General features: G+C 42.8%; 1 protein-coding gene across 1 annotated transcript; it reads right to left on the bottom strand.

Annotated features, from left to right (window-relative positions):
* Positions 1 to 9,300: 9,300 nt before the first annotated feature.
* Positions 9,301 to 12,529, bottom strand: LOC136516362 (SNF1-related protein kinase regulatory subunit beta-1-like). The gene is made up of 4 exons (XM_066509744.1): positions 11,992 to 12,529; positions 10,266 to 10,450; positions 10,004 to 10,166; positions 9,301 to 9,835 (listed from the first exon to the last, which is right to left on the bottom strand). The coding sequence occupies exons 1-4, from the start codon at positions 12,166 to 12,168 to the stop codon at positions 9,518 to 9,520; spliced, it is 843 nt and encodes a 280-aa protein (XP_066365841.1). The 5' UTR covers positions 12,169 to 12,529; the 3' UTR covers positions 9,301 to 9,517.
* Positions 12,530 to 17,907: the final 5,378 nt, after the last annotated feature.

Genomic DNA, 17,907 nt, shown 5'->3' on the forward strand with positions numbered 1-17,907 from the left:
CCCGTCACTGACAGCACTCTTTAGGATCGGTTTAGGGTATTCTCTGTAGGTGGGTGGCGGCTCCGTTCAACCTTGTTATCCGAGCCCCTCATCCCCACCTTCCTTTTATGTGTGCTGTGTGACAGGGGCCCACCAACCGGATTAGGGTTGGGCTCCCCCGATCAGGGAGCAGAAGCAAGGACCCATGGAGGAGATCAACTAACAGGTATATCCATTGGGAATGGGAATTTAACTAGGTTTTGGCTTGATCCCTGGATATATAAGGAGCCTCTACATGTATCTGCTCTGGTGTTGTTTGAACTGTGTGAAAACAAAAACATCACTGTTGCGCAGTTTTTTGGTGGGATGTCAGTTACTTTTAGGCGATGGCTGTTTGAGGAACTGAGAACTAGCTGGAACAATATTCTGCATGACACTTCGAGCTTCATGTTATCTGATAGAAATGATACGGTTCTATGGAGAATAGGTAAGAAAGGAAGATTCACTGTTAAATCAGTGTATGATGCTTTGACCAGCTCTACCACTGGTTTGTATCACAAACGAATTTGGAAAGGGAAAATCCCAGAGAAGATTAAAATCTTTTTATGGCTTTTAGCAAACGATGCTATTTTGACTAGAGAAAATCTAAGAAAGAGGAAGTGGCGAGGTGATCCCAGGGCCTGTTTAGTTCCACTTCATTTTGTCAAATTTTTCAAGATACCCCGTCACATCGAATCTTTGGATACATGCATGAAGCATTAAATATAAATAAAAAATAAAACTAATTACACAGTTTAGACGAAATCCACGAGACGAATCTTTTAAGCCTAATTAGACTATGATTGGACACTAATTGCCAAATAACAACGAAAAGCGCTACAGTTGCATTTTGCAAAATATTTCGGATCTAAACTGGGCCCCAGTTGTGTGTTCTGTGATTCAATTCATCAATTGAGATTGTTTCTCATCTTTTTTTTCAATGTCCTGTTGCTAAGATTATATGGGTTGTAGTTGCCAAATGCTTTGGCGCTTCTAATGTTCCTATGAATCTCGAGCAGTGTTGGTTATGGTGTGAGAAGTGGTTCCTGTTTGGCAAGAAATTTCATCCTTGGGGGGTGGCAGCTATTTGCTGGGCTATTTGGAAATGCAGAAACAAAGTTGCATTTGAAGGGGAAAGTGTTAAAAACCCTATTGGAAATAATATGTCATGCTTATGCGCTCATGGTTTATTGGTCAGGTTTATTTGCAGAATTGGACAGATCAGCTGGTGGAGGGCGCAAACACTATGCTCAGAGTCGCCAAGGAAATTCTTGCGGCTCAAACCACAATACAGGTGAATCAGTTGCTCCTTGAAGATGGTGAACGATCTGATCAAGCTGATGATTCTGCTTAACTCCCATGCGCTGTGCGGGCACCAAGAGCGTGGAGAGTGCTTGTTCAGAAGACAGAACCCGAGATGGTTCCTGGCTGTGGTGTGGCCTTTTTGGATGAATAGACACTGTTAGTTAGCAGTTTAGTCTTGTTTTGGTTCAGTAGAAAAACTTGTTATTTTCACTGTGGTTTCTGGTCGAATGGTTCCTGGTGGTTGTTAGGTGGCTGTTTCTTTTGAGCCGTGCTTAGCCGTTCTGGTGGTAGTCTGCTACTCCTGGAAATTCTTTTCAGTCTTCTGTCTGACTGTCTGTAATCTTCGGAATGCTGTGTATTTCCGTTATCTCTAATGGAAATGGGTTTGCCCGCGTGGAAAAAAAATTATAACTTAGCTATAGATTTATTTAGGTGAGTTTGTTAAAAAATATTTTAACTAACTCACCTAAATAAATCTATAACTAAGTTATACATGATCCAATGAGTATGAAATTTTTACTATGGTTTAAGTATACAATAATTAGCCCGCCATAAAAATTTCACCACAATTAGACCATAGAAACTGCAGCTATGAATTAATTACGGAAAAGCATGGATCTAAAGCTACAACAAAAAAAAATTACTAAAGCATACTATATTATATCTTCACTGCGTAGATCTACTCATGTGGAGTCCAATAAAATTGGATTTTTCATTTTATAATTTTCTGTGATTTACTATGATTTTTCAAAGATTCAGCCGAAATAAATAAATAAGAAAAAGACAAAACCGCATTTGAAAACCGTTTATAACCGGCCAGGGAGATAAAACGAACGGTTTTAAAAGTTCAGGGAGGTGGTTTACCCAGTTTTAGAGTTCACGGAGAAAAAACAGACTTTCGTAAAAGTTAAGGGAGATAATGTAGACTTTTTCCTCCCATTCAGCTACGATACGAAGTTATCGGCATCGGGCCGGGCCGACACAGGCTTCAAATGGCTCGGAAAGGCCTAAACCCAAAGATTTTGTTATTATCATTACCAGGCCCAGGTCAGTCCAACAAGAAACCCTAAAGCTCCTTTTCTTTTTTAAAAAACATATATGCAAGTACAAGATTTTTTTCCGAAAAAAGAAAAAACTGCTACGTTAATCGAACACCTAATCCACAGCTTAGAACAAGCAGGTACTGACATCTAGATCCACAGGTATAGACAAGGAGCTCTTAAATTTCTCTCGGTTTCAGAAGATCAGGTGGGATTACACACTTCTCTGTCACACTGTCGCTGTCGAGCTTTTTGACAAATCCAGGCAGCTCGTGATCGCACGACGTTATAAAGCTTGTATGGTGAACATCGACATCACGGGCATCCATCATTTTCTTTACCTGTCCTGGTTAACTACGCCTCAGCTTTATCCAAGAGATACATTTGAGTTGCTAACTGATTTGCTGATGTCATCATTTTCCTTTTTTTTTCTTGGTGTCTCCACATCACAGAACGAACGGATATCGGCACCCATCAAATGCATGACTACAACAATTTCAGGCCACACAAACACAAACATTCAGATTTGCACGAAGCATGCATGGTCCTCCCTTTCCTTCTCGCAAATACCTCAGGCAACAAGAACTAATTGTAACACCCTAAAATTTGAATTAGAGCTAAAATGAATTAATTTGAAATTTATATGCTCATGAAAACATAGGAAAATAAAAAATTTCATTAATTTAAAATTTATCATAAGATAGAAACGTGTTTGTTGCATTCATGCCGGTCGCACCTTGTGTTTCTATGTGCAAATTGTGTGTGTGTTTTATACGTTTAGGAGACGAATATCTATCTCTAGGAATTTTTCAGCTTCTTTCTGGAATTTAATTACTACCTCCTTCACTTTAATCTTTATGTTCCAAGTTTCCAACAATATTTTTATGAGCTCCAAATACTTTATTTGGGTTCATCATGTTCCAAAGTGTCTCCGGGATTTTTTTCCTAATTTTCGGAGGTCTCGGAGTATTTTTTGTGGCTTAAATATCAATTCTGGATTTTTCTACAATTATTTTATTTACGAAATTAATTAATTCCAAAAATAATAAATCTCTTATTTTTTTCCAACGCTCAAAGTCCATGTGCAATAATCCTAGTAAATCTCAAAGGTCCATGCATTTATTTACTAATGGGCTTTAATGTTTATTTAGGCCCATTAGTACAGGCGGGTGGTGCAACGTCAATTAGTACCATATCGCTAGTTGACGTGGATGTGGGGAGTTTTTCTTCCTATATATATCTACCAACCCCTTAGGCAAAGCACACCAAAACTACCATAAGGGGAGCCCCTAGTTTGGGAAATCCCTCATATAGTAAATTAGATTTTTCTCCTCTTTTTCTTGCCATCGCCGTCGTCGCCACCGCGCTGCCCAGCCCAGTCATCCTCTCCTCGACAACAAGTAAGGCCGCCTGCCATGTTCCTGCCGATCTCCAACGTGGCTGCATCCGATCGAGTCTTTGTCCCCTGCAATCTGCTATTTGCTGATCAACAATCACAAGGTACATCTCCTCGTTCTCTACATCTTAGTATCCTTGTTTGTAGCAATCCGTAGTCATATGACCGTTTCCTCTTTGTTTTTCTTTTTTTTCTAGTCAATTTTCTCGGGAGGAACTCCATGGACGACGAGGCTTTCTTCGGTTTTCCGACCAACTCTTATGCAGCGACGTCCCCTGTTGAAAGCTCTAGTTTGGTTTTGGTTAATTGATAAAACCCTAAGCGCTAACCTAGTTTATCAAAGTGATTATGAGATAGGTAGCACTACTCCAAGTGATGAAGCAATAGCGAAGATCATGACAATGGTGATGGCATGGTGATGATCAAATGCTTGAACTTGAAAAGAAGAAAGAGAAAAACAAAAGGCTCAAGGTAAAGGTATAAATAGTAGGAGCCATTTTATTTCGGTGATCAAGACACTTAGCGAGTGTGATCACATTTAGGTTAGATAGACGTACTATTAAGAGAGGTGAAACTCGTATTGAAATGCGGTTATCAAAGCGCCACTAGATGCTCTAACTCATTGCATATGCATTTAGGATCTAGTGGAGTGCTAACACCCTTAAAAGTATTTGTGAAAATATGCTAACATATGTGCACAAGGTGATACACTTGGTGGTCGGTATATTTGAGCAAGGGTTAGATACTTCACCGGTGGAGTGTCCGCCCATAGAGTGCGGACAGTCCGACGGTGCCACCGGCGCCCTATACAGAAAAGACAGGGGTTCACAAAGTGACCGGACGCTGGTGGCGCAGTGACCGGACGCTGGGTTCAGAGTCCGATCTTGATCTTGTGACCGGACGCTGGCATGAAGAGTGACCGGACGCTGGCTAGGTGCGTCCGGTCAGTACTGATGTATGCTGACATGAGGCGCACAGAGGAAACGTTGAGTGATCGGACGTCAGGTGAGTCCGGTCAAGCATGACCGGACGTGTCTGGTCGTGGATTTCCGTGAATGGATGCTTACTGAAAACGACCGGACGCTGGGGGTCCAGCGTCCGGTCACTTTGCAGCAGTGTGTCCGGTCATCACTTGATCGTTGAGATCAGGCGATCGGCGTTTGAAGCCGATGACACGTGGCAAGCATCGGGCGACCGGACGCTGGGGTTCTGCGTCCGGTCGAACTGACCGGAGCGTCCGGTCACCCCGAGTTGTGTCCAGTAAAGGGGTACAACGGCTCTATTTCGTGGAAGCTTTTATTTAAGCCCCATGGCCGGCTCAAGCTCACTCTCTTGGCCATTTGCATTGACATAGCAACCTTGTGAGCTTAGCCAAAGCCCTCACATTCATCTCCACCATTGTTTCATCATCATTGTGAGATTAGGAGAGAATCCAAGTGCATTGCTTGAGTGATTGCATCTAGTGGCACTTGACATTCGTGTTTCGCTGCAGGATTCACTTGTTACTCTTGGTGGTTGCCGCCACCTAGACGGCTTGGAGTAGCGAGGATCGTTGAGCGGAGGTTGGTGATTGTCTCCGGCTCCGATCGTGGTGATTGTGAGGGGTCTTGTGCCTTCCCCGACGAAGAGCCGAAAGGTAACTCTAGTGGATTGCTCGTGTCATTGAGTTACCTCACTTGTGGGTAGGTTCTTGTGGTGTTCAATTATGTGGACGAGGTTCGTGCAACACCTCTTAGCCGTCGAACCACCAAGTGTTGGTCGACACAACGGGGACTAGCGTGCCGGCAAGCACATGAACCTCGGGAGGAAAAATTGGTTGTCTCTTGCCCTTTGGTATTCTCCCGATGATTGATTTAATATTCATCTTGTGATTGGTTTACTCCTCTACACGACGATATAATCACCCTACTCACTCATTTATATTCTTGCAAACTAGTTGTGACAAGCTCTTTACTGTAATTAGAATTGAGAGCTTGCTTTGTTATTTTAAGTTCATCTAGTGGAGCTCTTTAGAGTAGCAAGATTGAGAGCTCTTAGTGAGTAGTAACATTGCAAGTTGTGTGCCTAGTAATTATTGCAACTAGAATTGTTGGATAGGTGGCTTGCAACCCTTGTAGAGCTAGAGCAAGTTTGTATTTCGCTATTTGTCATACTAATCAAATTGCTCTAGTTAATTTATAGTTTTTAAATATGCTATTCACCCCCTCTAGCCATATTAGGACATTTCACCTGTGTCCCTCAGCTATCGCGTCCTAGCTCCATGCCGCCGACGATCTACCGTTGGAGTGTTCTCTGTCCACGTGAAGCTCATCTCCAGCGCCGCTGGAAGATCCAGTCCACAAGTCTTGACTCACTCACCTGCGAACCGAGCTATATCTGTGCTGTAATCTTGCCAGTCGTTGTTGCTCAGGACCAGCACCAACGTTGTTGCTTACATCACTAGCAAACTCCTGATGGCCGATTAATAAAAGGTCAGCATCACCTCATTGTCCATTATTTTAGTGATCAAATATTGTGTTGATGTCATGCAGTGGCGGAGCCACGTTGGGGCCATAGTGGGCTCTGGCCCCCCCTTGCCTCTGTGAATTTCTAAAGAAGTCCATATAATATCCAGCCCCAATTGTCCAGCACAGCAAATCAGTAGGCAGCAGAACCCAACGCTCGGAACCCGTAAGCCCCAATTCTCTGCGAGACCGTCATATCCGGCTGCGTCCGCGAGCGTCGAGTCGCCGAGTCTGTGCCTCAGCCAGTGACCGGCGAGGCCTGGACGGCCGGCCGTCAACCAGCAGCTAGCGTCAGCTCCGTCTCCCACATAGCAGTCTTCTACTCCTCTGCATCTGCCCTTTGCTGCTCTACGTACAGGCTTACAGCCATACATGTATGCAGTATGTTTGATTTCTTATTGATTGTCCTTTTTTTTTCTAGACTAAAATCGATAGGATATATAAACTATAAGTGGTTGATTGAGTGATAGACCACAGTCAACTGTATTTTGTTTACTGTAGCCTGATTATAAGTAGTAACTAGTAAGACAAATTTCTCTACTACCTATGTACTTATGGATTTAATTGGCAAATTGGCCCCCCCTATGTTTTGGTTCTGGCTCCGCCACTGATGTCATGCCTTGTCATTCATATGTTATAAATCATCATTCTCTATTTATTCCTCAGTCAAGAAATTATACCGTTCATATACGGTCGTGGAGCTGCTCAGGCTGCCACTCAGTCTCTGTAGTATATATGTTCATCATTGCCGTTAATCTATTATTTCCGTGTCACGTTGGAATCGATGTAGTCTACTGTATAACAATGAAGTTTAACACGCTTCATGTTTTCTAAATTTTTAGTTTAAATATTAATTTTGACTAATCTCTGTTCACATTGCTTTCCAAATTAAAAACAACATGGAGATTAACAATCATCTTTTTGTGCGCCACTGTTAACTTGATTAATAGCAACATAAATATGTTTGTAAATAATAATTTGGTTAGTGTAAACACGCACCATGTATAATTCGAATAAATGATCTGACATGTTACTTTATTTTGTAAAGTTAAAATCTAACTTGTTTAAAACTATACGATAATATTTAAAAATAAAACTTGACTTGTTTTAACTCAGCTTTTGTATTAAAATTTAATATGTCTAATCTGAATTAATAACTCTTCAATGGTTTTGTTTAATTACAATAAATCGAGCTTGTAGTTGTTTTCTTTTCTTTTATAATATAGAACTCCAGTAGTTGTTTCTTTTGTACCGTAGTTTCGTTATCGACGTGTTCTACGCAGTGGCGTTAGTGGTTCTCATGTTACTCAAATGTGTTTTGACAGTTAAAAAAAGTTAATTGTATTAATACTATCACTTGCATCATTTTCAGAATATAAAGTCAATATAGGTTTTATACTACGCTCTTTCTTAAACAATAAATCAAGTTTATTAATGAAAATATTTACATGTGTTTCTACCGTTAAAATAAGTTAAATAGATAGGTTTTATTTTCCGTTGCACTGAAAATCCTTCGATAGTCACTTTTTCGTTGAATTGCATATAGCGTGTCTTTTGCGGTTGTGTGTTCGTAGCGATACGTCGTTTTACTTATTTTATTGGTTGGTGTACTGTTCTTATATATTCTTGTTTGTATGCCATGTATGGATGTATGTGTGGTGATATATAGTTCAGTCAATCGGTGAGGTTTACGTGGTGATTAAGAAGCTGTTCTCTGAAGGCTAGAAGCTGAGCATTGAAAGCAGAAGATTGAAAGTTAAATACTAAAGGCTTTTGAGCATATTGCTTTGGGAGAAAAGCAAGTTAAGGCAGTATAGCATGGGACCATCCTTGTTACCTATTCACCTTTAATCATTTAATTCATACTGCATGTGTCTACCTTGACTACCACTAAGAATTTTCTAGTGTTTTGTTACCTTGTGCCTTGTTATTTATGGGATATTGTATTGGGTAGTATGATGCTAGTGCTCAATTAAAAACCATGATCTTGTAACTTGACTAATGGTCTATGCAATAAACATTAAAAGATGCTTTTTAGCAACATGGAACAAGGGGGCTAGAGCATTGGGCTATTTTTATGGTGCTCTAGATTTCTCTCTCTAAAGACTTATCTGTAAGTGATCATCAAGGACTTACAGTACAACTGTGAGGTCTACATGGCTCTAGCTTTAGCTCAGTGTGAGGATATTTTCTAGCTTGTTAGTGGTTATCTTTATTGGCGTAAGAATGGCTTGACGAATCGGATATAGGACAGCCTCTACTTTTATGTGTATAGCCGTGATGGAATTGTGTCATTCGATAGGAGGTTCATACATCTGTTTGCCGAGTGAATCTAATGGCCCTAACTTGTTAGACGAACCTTTAAAAGGCTTCATAGTGAACCCTGCCGACCTTCCTTGGTAGTGGGTCAAGAGGCTGATTACCTCAGGCGAAAGGGTAAATCACGACTCACAGTGAAAATATACAACATCTGCAGAGTGTAAAACTGGTATATCAGCCGTGCTCACGGTCACGAGCGGTCTTGGAACCCTTACGGAATAGATGATGAACACTGATGATACTGGTAATAAAGATGCTCACTAATGATTACTGTTTATGCTGTTCATTATTCATGTTTACCTGATCATGTGTTTATGGGCTTGTGGATAAACTTGTCGCTACTCAATTGCTAAAATTGTGATAATTAAAAGCTAATCGCGGTTAAACCAATGTCAGCCTTTTGAACCTTATGAACCTCATGTTATATTTGTTGAGTACGACATGTACTTATGCTTGTTTTATTTTTTAATTATTTGGATAAAAATCCCGAATAAATACCAGATTGTTAGAGTTTGAAAGAATTAAGCTTGTGATCAACCAGTCAGTTGTCCCTGTGGATTGGAGTCTTCGCCTGAAGTCCCTGTGGATTGAAGTCTTCGCCTGAAGATCGAAGTTTCCGCTGTCTATACTCTGAGGTTATAATCTTTATACTAACGCTATGTATTTAAGCATTGTCTTTTGATATTACCCTTATTTGTAGCTATATGTAAGATTTGACTTCTTGAACTCACATATGGTGTGTATCTGGTTTTGTTCTTAAAACCGGGTGCTACACTAATTTATTACTTTCCAAAGCGAAAGAAAAATAAAAAAAGATCAGCTAGGAGCTCCTGCATTTCCCTTCTATACAACGCTACAGTGTCAGCTACACACACATTATTCACCTCCATCAGTCCCTAGCCACCATTCTGTTCTTCTTCCACTCACAGTACCCGTCACCTCTTCAGCGGTTTGTAGAGCACAAAGCTCACATACTTGGATTCAAACCGATGGGTGACACCGAGGGCGAGCAGCGACTGCGATCCCCACCCTTTCTCAATAAACAGATGGTTGAGGACGACGTGCTGTGGCTTTGAAGCTTGGATGTCAGTGTTATCAGTGTCCCCAAGGACAGACATGAGAAGCTGGGGTGGGAGGGTGGGCGGCTCCTTGGCGAATTCCTCGTCACCCAGGTATTGCAGGTCGTAACTGTGTTCGGGAGATGGGGGTGCTTCAAACTCAGCTACACTGTCGAGGCTTTCTGGAACGTAATCCTGTCCAAAACAAGTATCTTTTCAGATGAAATGGGAACCAGCACTATGGAGAACTTTTCAAACGGCTTAGAGCAAAGTACCCCCTGTAATTTGCTTGTCTTTGGCTCTTTGCAGTTTAAATTCTCACAAGTTTGAATGCTGAAACAGAAATATAGCATCCTTACTGACATGGACATCGAGGAGGTTGGCCACTTGCCCTCTTTCATCAGTTGCATGAGGTAGTTCAGGGATGTATCTCAGCTCCCCATCTACAATAATCCGGTAATGATAAACTCCGGATGGCAGAACCAACAAGATCGCGTGATCTTTGCCAGACCTCTCTAATCCCCTCCTGAGATTACACACCGAGTTTATGAATTTAATACTCAAAATGGGATGAAAATAAGGTGTCTGAAGATGCAAATTCTAATTTTTTGGGAAAAACATATACCTCGATGTCCAGTTATCCCATGATCCTTCCAGGAATACCTCATTTCCTCCTTGACTCCATGTAACCAAAGTTGGAATCCCCTTCTCTTGAGAGTGGTGGTTGGTGGATTCGCCGGTGCCATTTGTCGGTGAATGGTTGAAAACGGGAGAAAACTCAGTAGGTCTGTGCAGTGGAGTCACTGGAACCTGCAAGGAGCAGTTACATGTCAGTAAGAACAGGACCAGCAACAACGCAAATACATGCAACTAGTTCCAACAGAAAACGAGTTAAGCGACATAAAAATATGCTTAGTTAGAGGTAATAATACTCCTATGAAGATTTCAGAGCAATGGGAAGCATGATCCCTTTATCTCCCAGTGTTATAGGATCTGAAATGACCATAGGTCAAGATGGAAGTTGTGAGGTCATATGGTTCACCCGTGTAAGACTATGGTCATGTCTGTCCAATGGTGACGGAAAACTAAACATGATATTAAGATGACTCTGGTAAAAAAAAATCACATAGGTCAGCCGGCTTCTATACAGTTTGTTACTAAAAACACAAAGAGCAGCAAAGCTATGGCCGCACAGTTGTTAGGACTATGACCTGTTGCAAGATTAAATCTCCTTTTTAAGAACATGTTGCCCACACATGTACAATATCAATGTAAGCAAAAAAAAAAAAGTGACCTAAATGATCCAAGGGCCATCCATTGATCTCATGCAAATTGCAGGTGATGATGAACTGACTCTGTTGCAGGTCTAACTAGTGGTTACATTTAAGCGGAACTGAATGAAATGTACTTGTGGCAAATCACAAGATTCCTCAACAACTGGCCGTACTTTTAATCAGATTTCTAAAACATGGCAGATGGCACCTAACATTATTTTCTTTAACGGGTACCATCGAAGAACTATGCAATTTATTCTACCATGTGCATCAAAAGCCAGCGAACTTTTTAGCATAGAGTATGTTTTCAAGGAGACGACATGCCCTCGAAACAAGATCAGGCTTTAAAGATTTTGTCGTAACACGGTGTGTGATCACCAAGGAAGAAAAAAAATGATAGAAGCAACAATACTTGCATCAGCTAGTAGTTTGTGTAGCCGGCAGCTAAATATCCAACCAAAGGTTTAAAAAAAAGGTGTAGGCGAATGTGATCTGAGAAAGGAAGGCCAACTTGTCAACTACACCCAACCCAATTCAAGATTCAGAACTATCAAATCCATTCGCAAAATCAAGGTGCAGCTAAATGCCTAAATCAATCAACTCGTCTTTACCCGTGGGCTTAGCTGCAAAAAAAAAAAAAAAAAAAAAAAAACAGTATGTCAACTCGTCTTTACCTGTGGGCTTAGCTGCAATGCCAAAAAAAAAAAAAATCTATCAGAACGGTGGACAGGCTGCAGTTTAGTAGATCTGTAAGCTACAGCTTGTGCCATGCGTTGCTCCTACAGTTTGAAGTTTCCAAGCACCATGTGTATCAATCTGATGACTGAGCGAGAGAAAATGACCCAAAGAAAAAGGCATTCAGTTTCTATAACGAACAAAAATAAGCAATTCCATAGCAAAACTAAATTTGATCGCCAAGGAGGAGCACGAAACAATCCGAGTATGGGTAACTGAAACGAACGCAATTCAACCGAACCAGGGATCATCAACAACACCCCCAAGTTATGTCTCTGTCATTTCTTTTTCTTGCATTTTTATAAGGACTTTTTCTTGCAGTTTCGGGTAATAAATCATCACCTGCGGCGCGAAGAGATAGGGCACGGGCGGTGGACGCTCCAGCATCACGGCGTCTGGCGGCGAGAGCGGCGGCGGCGGTCGCGCGGCGGCGCCTCCCGCCGAGCTGCTGCTTCCGCCGCCGTTGTGAGCCGCCGCCATGTGGCCGTTCTCCCCCTCCTTGGCGCTCGCGTTCCCCATGCCCGCCCAGATCGCCGCGCCCCCGCAGCTACTCCCTGCTCCCGCCTCCACCAGTCAAACCCTCGAGGCGAGGTAGTACGCTAGTACTCCACAACCACCTCTTGAACACCGCCCTAATTAAGCAAGTTCTATTTTATGGCGAAGCAAGCGACTAGGCGGAGGAGCGGGGAGGCTACAAGACTACAGCCCCACGGGAGAATGCCACGGGGTTTGGGTTCATTTGCGCCGGCGAGCCACCACCGGCCGCCCGGAGCTGACAGAGATGGCGCGCGCAGCCACCGTTCGGTCCGGTTCGCTGGAGGCGGAAGAAGAGGGGACAAAATATAGAGGACGTGGCGAGTCACGTGACCCGCACGCCGCCTCACGCGTGTTTTCTGGAGCTGTCCCCGAGTTTTATCCGCCGTCGGATCGGGGGCGTCTCGACCGTTGAGGTGAGCATGCATGCGTCGTAGATTACCACGTTGCCCCTGGTAGTCTGGTCTCGGATTAGGTCGGCATATTCTGGTTTATCTGAGCAGGGGTGTAGGAAGTCAACATTTTGGACGATTTTTTCAAGACGGATATGTTCTTGGACGGTGACCGAGAAAACATGTTGATATGGATTGGACAGTGACATGGTAATGGAAACCACGTTTAGAGAGTATGAATGAATTTTAAAACTACTATTTCAAGTAATTAATGAGCTTAGCTTGAAGGGTTTTTTTAAAAAAAAGAAAACTAGCTCGACGTTATCTAGAGCCAGCAAACGACCAAAGAAACACGCTGGTGTATGTGTGATCATTATTCGAGAGCTTGCTAGGTGAAGACTAGAGTCCATCCTATCTTGTTTTTTTTTTTACCATGAATCGCTTATCTTCAACATTATCTGAATACCAACGGATTAGTGATTCAGTAGATTAATACTTTAACAAAAAAAAATATAGCATTATCTCGATTCAATAAAATGGAGGACGTTTAGAGTAGCTAATTGCATTAGATGTATTACCAATTAATGACCTGTTTGGCTCATGATCATAAACGAAGTTTGCCACGTCTAATCTTGAGTAAATTGTGGTAAGCAAAATCAAAGCCAGACTAATGGTAAAAAAGGTTTAGCAAGAAAATAAATCTATAACCTGTGGGATAAAAAAGTAAAGTGTTCTATAATTATGACAGTAAACCACACATAATAAGTCTAAAATTGTGGGGTAAGTCTAACTTAGAGCGAGGTCATGAACTAAATATGCCGTAAATAATAAGAGTACGATTTTTTTCCCGAGCGGTCGGAAGTGGGGGACGGTCATGGAAGGTTCGAGGGCCGGCATTTTTTTATTTGGCTGGGCAATGAACGGTGGGAAAGGGGCAATGAACGGTGGAAAGGGAAGGGGAAAAACCAGTCTACCCAACCTATAATATACCAATTAGAATAAATATACAGCCACACAACAAATATCTGCTCCTGGTCCCGTTCGCTGGTCTAAAACTTGGCTGAAACTGGCTAGAAAACACTGTTCCGGCTAAATTATTGTGAGAAAAAAATATTGTTCCAGCTCAAAAAAAAGAAGCCGAACAAGTCGAATATAGGGGTAAGCCAAACAGGGCCTATAGTCATGACCTATGCTACATCCACACCCATGAATACACTCAGAAAATATAACACCATCAAAACGGATGCACCAGATTATCTCTTAGTTATTCTCTCTCATTACTCATCCAAATCCGACGGCTCATGTTTAGTGTGTCTGTCCTCCCGCGGACCTCCCACGCACACGCCTCGCTCTTCACGGGCGCGACTCTCGCGCAAAAATCACGCTCCCTGCCGCGATCGCCACTGCCCCGTCGCTCCATGTGAGACTCCCGCTCGCTCCCTACCGCGATCGCGGATCCCCCTGTCGCTCACATGTCGCTCCCTGCCGCCATCGCCAAGCCCCGACGCACCCTGTTGCTCGCCGTTGGTCACTGCCTGTTGCTCTGCTATCGGTCACTGCCGTCCTCTCCTTCTTGCTCCGCGGGGCGTGCGTGAGGGCAGCGGGCCGCGCAGGCGGGCATGGAGATAACAGGGCCGCGGCGGTGCCGCGGGGGCCTGGGCCCACGGGTTGGTGCTGCGCGGCGGACGTGGAGCACGTGGCAGGCGCGATGGACTTGTCGTCGTGGCGGACACGGCTAGGGTTTCCTGATGCTGCTTGATCCTTTTCACAGTATTTGTCTCAAGTTCTGGATTTCGGGAAGTTTGTCTTTAGGCGGTTTAATGTTCTTTTCACTATCTCTATCCATCGGTGGTGCTTACAAGAATTCTCCACAAAAGACACAGGTGCATTGCCATGTTGATCGTTCAGGCCTTATTTCAGGAGCGTGTTGGTAAGATCTCAGGACGAATATAATCTTAGTTTAAATTACTACATTGGTGACACCTCATGAAGGTTATGAAATAACTGTTGGGGTGCTCCAATACATGTTCTAATGTTTGACGCCTTATTTCAGTGCATCTATGATTCCAACAAATTATTACTCGGGGCGTGGGATGGCAGCTAATAATTCAAATATTGTACTGTGGATTCGGTGATCTGAGTTTGTACTATGTTGTTGGTAACATTGTTAAATGTGAAACAACCTTGTCAAGTCATTGGTATCTTGCTTGATTCATTTTTTGGGACAGCCACCGGGACATCAGTTTCAGATCCAGTTTGTTCATAACAAAAATGTTTAATATGCATTATGATTTTTTGTGCTTACAGAGAGAATATTAGATTGCTTGCATTGACCCGTATTGGCGGCCAGAGAGTAGTACAAATATCTGCAGCTGCGGGGTTCATGATTTCCTTCTCTGTCCTTGGTAACTTGGTTTACTGACTTTAAGTAGATACTGTAATGCAGTTTTCTATTATGTTCATGTATATTTCCCTGATGCTGTGATAGGTTGATGTTATTTGGTTTTCCAAACCAGGAAAGTTTGGAGCTCTGTTTGCATCGATTCCACTGCTCATATTTGTCGGCATGTACTGTCCCTTCTAATTATTTTTCTTTCTTTCTTTTGTAGATACGTATGATGCTACAGTTCTGGTTGCTTTCTGACTATGGTGATGCTTGAGTCATTTGTCCACTCTTCATATGCTGCTTACAAACAAGAAAAGCTGGCTAACTTCTTTGGAGAATAAAAAAGTGTGGTTCCTGCAACTTTGCATAGGAATGCTACAAATAATGATGTCGCCAAACACCTCCTTGACAAAGGTAGTAATTTAGTCCTTAATGCCGTAATTCTGTGGCATGTGGCTTCCTCAAGCTCATACTTATTGTTTGATTAGCAAACCACCCTGCTTCCTCTTTTCTACTTGACATGCTTAGCAATGATAATTTGTTTTTTATGTATATGGCAGATGTTTCAGGTTTCTAGCAACAGAGCTCAATGTTACATCTATTTAGGAGCTTTACCTCAAGGTAAGCATTTTTCTCTCGCAAGCTTTGCTATTTTTGGGATGTGCTTCATCTAAAGTAGGGTCGTAGTCTTATGAGATGATATTAAATCAAAAAAAAATGATAGCTAGAAAACAATAGCTTCTGAGTTTCAATGGATCACGTTTGTACTGGGAAAATATTTTAATTGCTATAAAGCCAAAATATGAGACTTATTTCGGCTATAGATACCACAATGTCAATGTCATTTTTTTTGTGAATTTATGTTTCTTTCGACTGTTGATTTATTTTTCTAGACGTCATCGTAGTGTTAGCACTGAACAATATACTAGTGCACAATAAAAGACGACGTGGCTCCTGGAGATGCGCAGTTTTGGTATATGGGAGTAAGGTTTATTATGGTAGATATGTAAAGTTATTGATGACTACGAGGACAGTCCCAACGCTTGAAATTACATATAGTTTTTATACCTATTAATTTCTATCGACACGTATAGAAAATTATAATCTTAATGGATAGTTTCTACATAATATTTTTTTATCTAATCATATACATTCTCTCTCAATTCTCTACCAATCATATCCCTTTATGTATTGATTCTCAGTGTAGACATGGTTTCTAATTTAGACCCGGTTTCTATAATTTTTGCTCTCTCTCTTTAATAACTATGTTGCCACATCAGCAAAATAGCTTAGGTGAATCGTACCATTAATATCCATAGAAACTACGAATGGTTTCAGTATTGGGAGTGTCCGGACTCATCCAAACATTATCAGCCCTGTTCGGCTAGTACACAAAAATTACTGTATACCAACGGGTTCTGGCTAATTTAATATTGTTATGTGAGAGAATAAGCTAAAATAAACTGAAACAAGTGAGACAAGTCGACACGGTTTACCACGCAAAGCTAATTAAAAGCAAGTGAGAGTCGAGGGAAAGGACAATCGATGACGGTAACTTCAAGAAGGAACGAAGAAGCCAGGACACATTGGGCCCTCCCTGGCTCGAAGGGATAGGAAGGGGCAAAACGGTAACCCAACAGAAATCCGATTTGAAGAAACTCGAGCCCAGCGCAAAAGAGACGAGCTGCTGTGACGACGATGATGATGATTAAAAATAAGCAAGGACCATGATGACGAATCGATAAGCCGGAGGGGGACAGCCGGGCCGGCGGGCGAGGAGGCGAGGAGCCGAGGAGGATTGGATAGATTGGTTGGCCCGTGCTTATCCACTATCCCCCTCATCCGGTCATGCTCCTGCGCTGCTGTGTTTGGGGGCGACCTGAACTGACTGACCCCCTCCGATCCTCTGCGACGCGTGGCCGTGTGGTACCGCCTGCCTGCCTCTGCAGAGCTGGCGGGCATTGCGTGACGCACGACGCAGGTCGCCGCGGGCCAAACGCTGCTGCAGCCCATGCACTGCGAGACTGCGACTGCTTGGTGAAGAACGGCCGTGGAGTGGAGCTGGAGCACGCGCCGAGGAGAGCTGCCAAAGGCACCCACCCATAATAAATGGAAATGGACCGACGACGACCGGGCAGCAAACCCGTTGTTTCCCTCGCAATGCAAGCGAAGCAAAGCGTTTTCTAGTTTCCACCAGTCTTCAATGGCACCACGTTCTGCGCTGAATTTTCTACGGAGTAGTATTGGTCTTGTCTTTTCAGAAATATAAAACGGCTATAGGTCTTCGTCGTGTTGGATTAGTTTATAAACCGTACTTTTTTGAACAATATTTTTTTCTTAATAAATTAACCAACAGTACTTTCAACCATGGCAACCTAGTGAACAGGCACTTGGTGTTTTGCAAAAATTTTCAAGATTCTCCGTCACATCGAATCTTTAGACGCATGCACGAAGCATTAAATATAAATAAAAAATAAAACTAATTACACAGTTTAGACAAAATTCATGAGACGAATCTTTTAAGCCTAATTAGACTATGATTGAACACTAATTATCAAATAACAACGAAAATGCTACAGTATCATTTGCTAAAAATTTTCGCGAACTAAACGAGACCTTGGTCGGAGAGAATGGCGACGCCGCCGAGGGCCCCTTTCTCCTTCGGAGAAAACAACGCCATGGCCCATCCCGTGGCAATGCTCGGCAAACCTCAGCGCCGCGCCGGAGACCTGACGAGGGAGTGTACGTCGAGCGCAACGAATCCTGGATCCTGGGACGATACTGTACACGGTATAGGTTGTTGGAGCCGTATGTACGTGGGCGACCTGAGGTCTCAGGACGCGACGCGCGGCTTCCTTCCCTGTTCCCTCCTAGTCAGCACCTGATCTCCCCCCTGGCCCCTGCTCGTCATCTGCCCGTCCGCGGTCCGCCTGCAACCCTCCCTGG

Source organism: Miscanthus floridulus, chromosome 17 (genome assembly GCF_019320115.1).
Source record: "Miscanthus floridulus cultivar M001 chromosome 17, ASM1932011v1, whole genome shotgun sequence".
NCBI lineage: Eukaryota > Viridiplantae > Streptophyta > Magnoliopsida > Poales > Poaceae > Miscanthus > Miscanthus floridulus.